Source organism: Podarcis pityusensis, assembly GCF_964106645.2.
Source record: "Podarcis pityusensis genome assembly, chromosome: 3".
NCBI lineage: Eukaryota > Metazoa > Chordata > Lepidosauria > Squamata > Lacertidae > Podarcis > Podarcis pityusensis.
The window spans coordinates 38111755-38119582 of record NC_138026.1 but is presented as its reverse complement, the minus strand read 5'-3'; the positions used below and the strand labels follow the sequence as shown (position 1 = coordinate 38119582).

Here is a 7828-nt window from a genome sequence, read left to right as displayed (position 1 = left end):
GGGGGAGAGCCTTTTCTACAATGGCCCAACATCTCTGGGGCACATTGCCACATTCACTCGTAACAAGTTCCATCCCTTCAGATGCTCATGAAAGCCCTAAAGGTTCACTAGCTTTCAAATGAGTTTTCCAGAGCTACTTTATTCTATTAACTGATTTGGTTGTAGTCAGGTACTTTATTTTAGCATTTTAGGGGCTGATACGTTATTGCATTATTACTTTTTATTCTTACTGATTTTATTTACATAGCTGTATCATATTGCACTTTTTTGTAAGTTGTTTTGAGAGAGGGTTTTTTTAAAACCTTAAAGGTGTCCTTCAAAAATTGTGAATATAAAAATGGGATAACCTGAGCTTTCTGAAGCAATGACAAAACAAAATGTGATAAATATACATCATGCTACTGAAAGAAACTTGGAAAAGAACAGTGCAATAGGCATGCTATAGCAGCATTTGGATGTTTTGTGATGTTAACGCAGTGACCTGCAGGGCCCTTAAAAATGCTCCTGAAAAACATAGCAACCATTCCTGGGCTCCTACCTCAGAATACACATAGAGCATGTGTGTGCAGACTGCAAACTCAGTTCAGTTCTGGTACTAAAAACTATTTTTGAGGCTCAGAATATGCTCAGAGGCATCTTGTTCTTCCATTATAATCATGTGAATTTTGCAGCTGGCTATGACTGATAGTCTATATAATCCTGAGATTCTGGGGGGGGGGGGGGAACCAAAGTAGATCCAACAAAAGTGAAGTCTCCCTACCACATCAGAAAGGTGAATTCTGAATCATTTATGACCAAGCTCCTCAACTCTATTTTCAGCTTCCTTTCCGGAATTGGAAGAGCTCCTACCTGCTCTTTCTCTTAACAGTAAAACAGTACAAACTAAAACAAAACTCTTTTCATGAGTACATAGGTCTCTCCAAAGCAGAAACAGTGTAAAAATGATCTCACTCAGGATTACATTTTAAAAATGAGGTGGCAGAGGGGGGAAATGGCAACCACAGTCAAAGGTGAAGTAAACATAGCACATGAATGGTTATACAGTACATTTAAACCACAGTTCAGCAAATAATCTCACATTTAAATCTATGTAGCTCATCATACTTATTTTCCCCCTGCGGAACTTCTGCATAAAGCAGATAATATATCTGTTCTGAATTCAGCTCACCAATGATAGTCTTAAATTCCCTCATTAAGGCTATAATTCTAAACCCACTTCCTGGGAAGCAAACCCCATTTAACAGAGTGTTTACTTCTGTATAGCCACCCTCAGGGCTTTCTTGCAATCAAAAAGTACTACAGACAGAATATGCATCATTATTTTTAGGCCAGTAAAGTTATCTCACCTCTTTTAAAGACAGCTTCCCCACGTAGTACAGTGTTATTTGCATAGACCACTTCGGCTTTTACTGTAACCTTTTGTGGGCTCTTTTTCAGCATAGCTACTCCAATAGTCAAATTTGCTCCAGGCCTGATGCTCTTAAGAGCTGCCAACAGGTACGTGGGCCTAAAAGAAGGGACAAAACAGATTTACACTCATGGCCTGATACTCCTTTCACTACCCCCAACATCAAGGCGGCAACTCAGTGGCAAAGCTGCTCCTTTGCATGTAGATGGTTCCTGATTCAATCTTTGACTTCTCCAGGTAGTGTGTCCCATCTGAAACTCTGTAGATCCTCTGCCAGTCAGTATGGACTATACTGCACTAGGTGGGCCAATGGTCTGACTCTGTATGTGCCAGCTTTCTAAATAATCTCTGGCATGATTCATATGTGGATTCAGCCAAGTTGCAAGGGGGGGGGAGAGAATACAAGTCCTAACCGGTGGAAAATTACTGCTAAATAAAGCTCCGGAAGCCTCACAAGTATCAGAGGAGAAACACGTATGGTAATATAAGAAAGGAACAGGGTGCGACACTTTGCCCACCCACTGGTAAAATAGTGTAATAACCCCTTAATCATCTTCTTTTTCAGACCTCTGACTCCACATACATACATCCTTTCAGTTTTCATAGAAAGTGCATTCAGGCAAATTGATCTTCTGCTCTTGTAGTGACAGGCTAGAATCGTATACTAGCTTACCTGGAAGTAAGCCCCAAAGGACCGCATAAGAATTGCCCCCGCAATTATGAACTGAGGAGCTGCGGGCAAAGTACGGGGTTTGGACCCCCCCCCAAAAAAAAAAACAACTACTGCGTGTGCAACTGGGCTGTGGGTGATCTGCAGTCTGACACTCGGCACTCTTGCAAGATTTGCCTCGGCTCCCGATTCTGAAATCCCCATGAGTGCAAAATCTGGCCTTCTGTGCAGGACAGGGCAGGAGGAGGCGAGCGGGCACTAACCGTTTCCCTTATTCCTGCAAGCCTTTCCCACCCACCCCGTCTATCTCCCCACCCAATTCCAGTTCCTACCCAGCAGCTTCGGCCCACGAAGTTGCCCAGAGGAGGCACAAAGTGAGCCCAACGGCGGCGGGCATCCGAGCGCCCCTGGGAGCCGCGAGAGCGGCGTCCGGCAAACGCAGCATCCTGCGCCGGGAATGGGCCGCTTTGCCTGAAGATGCCGCTTCGCGCCTCTTTCGCCTTCTCCCTCGTCTTCCCCTCCTTCCCCGCGCAGCGTTTGTCTATCCTTTCAGCGGCGGCGGCGGCGGCGGCAGGGAGGAGGGCGCCTTGCTCGGGCAGTGAAAGGCGCTCCTTGTGGAAAAGCGGAGGCGGCAGCTTCTCTCCCCCGAGCGTCTGGCTCCACCCCGCCCGCCCTTCACGCCCATAGGGCATCCCCACCCTCGGCCGCCGCGGGGCAGGAGCAAGGCCGCGTGCGGGCATCGCCGCACCGCAGCCGCCGCCACCCCCGCGGCAGCTTGTGAGGCGTGGGTCGGTGGGTGGGTAGGGTCTTTTTGCCCGCGAGCTCCCTCGGGCAACGTTTGTGGGGGGCTATGAGGGCGACCGCTTCAGACAGGCCCACACCCTTGTCAAGCAGGCACTAGAGGGAAGGAGTTGGGCGAAGCTGTGGGTGGGTTGCTCAGTGGAAAGAAATCCGAGGACGGCCTCAGCTGAGTCACAGGTTGGATAGGCGAGAGAAGGGTGTTTCCCTCGCAGAGGGTGATGTCTGTGGGTACAGAATGTGCCAGGGAAGGCAGAAAGAGAGAAGCGCTGTTCTAAATCTTACCTCAGGCTCTGGATTACATGCCCTGTTAACGGATCCCCTCCATTTTGCCAACCCCCCTGGCCAAATTTACACAGTACTCCCCCCCCCCTTTTTTTTTTTTGCAATGCACCGTCATGGCAGCCTAGCCATCAAAACAAACAAGAGTTAGGTTCCATAGCCCTTGTGGTATTGGGCACACAATGTGCACATGCATCAGTCACAGGTGGGTTGCCCAAATCATCTGGTTACTTTACGCATCATAAAAGTGCCAGCTCATCGCTTTTAATAAGTTATTAATGCCCTCTCCACAGGGGCTTGCCTGGCCACTGATTTTGGTGTTGTTTAACTGTCAGAGGAATACCTTTACTGTATGTATATATATTCCCACATCTTTTAACTTTAGGTTGTACCCTTCAAGGCTTGTGTTTTTTATGCTGTATTGTACATTAACTTGTTTTCATTCTGGTTTGCTTTATTTCTAATTACCTTTGGGAATTCTGTTATAAGGTGCCCTATAAATACTGTTAATATATAAATAATGTGGCGGCTTACCTACTGTGACTGAAGAGAGAGAATATTTTCAAAATAATGTCTGGATTACTTTTCTAGTTGCATGATTTCAGTAGAACTTGTATACCAAAACTGAAACATGTTTCACCTCTCCGGGTATATTTTGTGAGTAACAAATGTTTTGGGTTTTTTAATGATTATCAGTTAAAATTATTCTGCAGACTGGGAACAACTTCTAGCAGCTTACCTGCTACTTCCAGCTCCTACCAGATGGATAATGGATGCCACAGTTACTTCCACAATCTTGTATGAGGCATTTCTTACTTAGGGACTCTAAATCTAGTGTGAGCCTTGCAACAACCTCTTCTTCAGGCTTTTAAATACATAGATCAGACACTTTTTAAAGAGGGAGTATCTGGGGCAATTGACCCAGGCCTCACATACAGTATGTAGAGGGGCCGCGTGAAAATTAGCACCGGTGTATTCTTGCCATTTTTACTTCAATTTTTCAGAATACTAGTAACATGAACCCCATAAACTTAATCTGGAGGGAAGGGTGTCACAAAACAAACTCCACAGTGGGGTGGCATACTATCCTAGGGCTATAACAGCATGAGGAACTGATTGTTATTGCATGCAGCATGAATAGCAGCTCAGCCCAATCAAGATGCCCTCAGGCTCTCTGCTTCCCTCATACACAGATTCTGATTGCTAGTAGACTCAGAAAAGAGGAAAGACAAACAGTTCAAATTGGGCACACTAAGATAAAGCAGAGGATGATGCATTACAAAGTTATCTCAGTCTGTTCCCTCTGCTCACAGCATCCAATTGCACAACATAGCCTTTCCAAACTCCCTTCTCACGGTACTGAAACCTTGTTTTAAACTTCCAGTTTTCTCCACTCAGGTCAATCCCTACGCTCTACTCAAACTTCCATCATTGTTTTAAACCAGCACTTTCCCTCTCACATTGTTATTCCATCCCTGCTTTATTCAAACCACTGCTGCTTTTTAAAATGGTCACTTCTTTCCACTCAATATATTTCTGTCTCTGATTTACTCAAGGCCCCTGGGCACATGCAAATGTACTCATGCAGAACCTGTTATCAGCTTCTGCTAAAGACATGCAAGTTATGGGTGAAGCTAACATGAAAACAGGGCTCTTGATTAGTGCATCAATGTTAATTGCATTTTGCAAATGAGTTTTCAACTTCTGTTCTTCAATGAGAGAGCAGATCGCAAAGCAGCTTCCCATATGCATTACAAGATAGTTGAAAATGTGCATCCCACACCACACGCTCAGTATGAGTGAGCACTACATTGGAAACCTTATGTCTCGATGTGCACCTACACCCAATCCAGTTTATGCATATAATTTCCAAAAGCACAAAGACATTGCATGCAAGAGTCTCCTCCGATGCTCAAGGTATGCTTTCTGAGTCAGGATGTAGGAATGTGGATATACTCCATGTGTAAACCATATACTCCACTGTATTCCCACTGACTTGCCCCACAATTCTAAATATATTTACTAGGCAATGAGTTTTATGGATTTCAGTGGAACTTTGTTCCATGTAAATCTGCGTAAGTACAGAGCCTGGAGCTCAAATCATAAACACATTTCCTGTAAATTTCAGAAACATTTCAAAATTGAGGTATGAGGTATTATTACTATTACTGTATTTGTTAAATTTGTATGGTGCCCTCATTTGTAGATCTCAGGGTAGTTCACAACAAAATATTACAATATAAAAACCACAAAGTACATAATAAAAGCAAACACAAACCAATAATCCACCCTCGCACAACACATTTAAAAGGGCAACTAATGTTAATCAGCAGAAGGACTGGAAGAGGAAAGTTTTTTGCTGATGCCCAGAGGTATATAATGAAGGCATCAGCTGAACCTCCCTTGGGCGAGCATTCCACAAACAGGAAGCCACTGCAGAAAAGGCCAGTTTTTGTGTTTCTGACCTCTTGTGGAAGAGGCACACAAAGAACTACCGGTAACTCAGAGGATGATCTCAGGGTCTCTGAATTATTGCAGTTCTGAGCCATTGAAGGAATTAACCTCAGTCTTTTAAGCAAATTTGTCTGGAAGGAAAGGTTGTTGAAATTAGGACTTATATTCAGGTGATGTCTTTAGGACTTGAATGTTGGATTGCTAATAGTTCAAAGGTTTGTATTTCAAATATTTTCTCTTGGCACAGGAGATTATTATTATTGTTTATAAAATAGTGCAGACTAAGTACTGTAATTTAATTTTAACTCCTTTAATTACTTAGCTCCTTTTGTTCTCTTCCGAGAAACTACAGCCCTCTGCTGGAAAGAATCAGACGTGTACTAGGCTCAAGTATCGAGCTGCGGCGATGCATAAATGAAAGTTTGCCACTCAGAGCCACACACAGAACACTGGAGAGAGATCTGAAATCAGGTCTTCCACAGTCCCCACACCCATGGTAAAAGTGGCTGGGGATGGGGCCTGAATTAGAATAGCACCATGGCTTTACAGGTCAACCTTTTCCTCCTGGTAAATTTTCTCAGACTCAATTCTCCTACAGATACAAAACTACTTCAGGTGCTCATATGGTGGCAATTCAGATCAGGAAACCAGCGCAAGAGAGAGAGCTGGAGGAATCTTCGCATTGATTTGATCCCAGCAAGGGAATCCGTGAAAGATGTGATCACAGATTTTCCAATGTCACATCTAGTTGAGACAAAAAGCCATTATTACCCCATATTTAAATCAAAACATGCAACATGTAATAAATGAAATTGATACCACCACCAGTCAGAAATACATAAGGCAGGGTGAAGCAGCTGCCTGAGGCAGCTGGTTTGGGGTGTTATGAAAGGGCAACAAATTGAGTAACAACAACAACAATTGTATTTGTACTACCAGGGAAGGGTGGTTGGTGGACCATGGAGATGCCACTAAAAAAATAAAAGAAAGTGTAGATCAAATAAGACTAAAGGTAGCCCTCCCTTGGTCTAGAACAGGTACTATAACTTCAAGGCATCCATTCTATGCAAAGTTTTGATTAGGCAACCTCTATGTGAAGGGACGCGGGTGGCGCTATGGGTAAAACCTTAGGGCCTAGGACTTGCTAATCGTAAGGTCGGCGGTTCGAATCCCCGTGGCGGGGTGAGCTCCCGTCGTTTGGTCCCAGCTCCTGCCCACCTAGCAGTTCGAAAGCACCCTTAAGTGCAAGTAGATAATTAGGTACCGCTTAATAGCGGGAAGGTAAACGGCGTTCTGTGTGCTGCTCTGGTGCTGGTTCGCCGGAGCAGCTTCGTCACGCTAGCCACGTGACCCGGAAGTGTCTGCTTACAGTGCTGGCTCCCGGCCTCTAGAGTGAGATGAGCGCACAACCCTAGAGTCTGTCAAGATTGGCCCATACGGGCAGGGGTACCTTTACCTTTACCTTTATGTGAATACAATGTCCTAAAGAAATGCAAAAGAGATAGGGAAATGGATGAGGTTATGTTATGTTATGTCTCCTTTTTCATTTGAGATCTAGGGGCTAGCAGAACAAAAACTGTGATGATGACAAACCCTGAGGCATCTGGCATGGATATAATAACTCCAGACAGCTGGAAACAACATTGTAAGCACATTTTGACTTAGTCAGATTTATCATATGCTTCATTTATTCATTTATTTATTCATTTTGTGTGCTGTTCTGGTGGATTCACTCTGAATGAGTTTTATGACTTTTGTCTCTTCCTTGATTGGCTAATCAGATTACAGGTGTACTTTGGTTTCTGGACGGCTTGGCTCCTGAACAAATTGACTCCTGAACATCGCAAACCTGGCAACAAGTGTTCCGGTTTGTTAAAGTTTTTTGGAAGCCAAACATCCGATGTGGCTTCCGCTTGACTGCAGGAAGTTCCTGCAGCCAATCGAAGCAAGGAAATCACTATCCTCTGTGTGATCCCCTTCTTTTAAATTCCACATCCCTTAGATATTTTCCTAATCCTCTATCCTGCTGTTGTGTATAGTTGTCTGTAGCAATTTATACCGATCTTTGATGCTGTCAGCCCAGAAGGGGTTCTATATGTCGAATGCTGTACAAAACAATTTCCGGGGAAGGAGGTATGTTTGTCTCTGTAGCAAAAACAACAAAGAGTCTTGTGGCACAAGCTTTCGTGAACTACAATCTACTTCATCAGATGTAT

At 44.2% G+C, this 7828-nt stretch overlaps 1 protein-coding gene across 4 annotated transcripts in view; it reads right to left on the bottom strand.

The window, feature by feature from the left end:
- Positions 1-3199, bottom strand: part of CD109 (CD109 molecule) — a 67678-nt gene extending 64479 nt beyond the window's left edge. For 2 of the 4 annotated variants that reach the window (XM_080997958.1, XM_080997959.1), the window contains exons 1-2: positions 2411-2740; positions 1347-1507 (exon numbers count right to left, since the gene is read on the bottom strand). In XM_080997958.1, coding sequence (XP_080854084.1) covers positions 1347-1507; positions 2411-2523 — 274 coding nt within the window. In that variant the 5' untranslated portion in view covers positions 2524-2740. Of the gene's footprint in view, positions 1-1346; positions 1508-2410; positions 2743-3161 lie in introns of those variants that run through there. The other 2 variants (XM_080997960.1, XM_080997961.1) reach the window with 2 other exon arrangements.
- Between the last annotated feature and the right edge of the window lie 4629 nt (positions 3200-7828).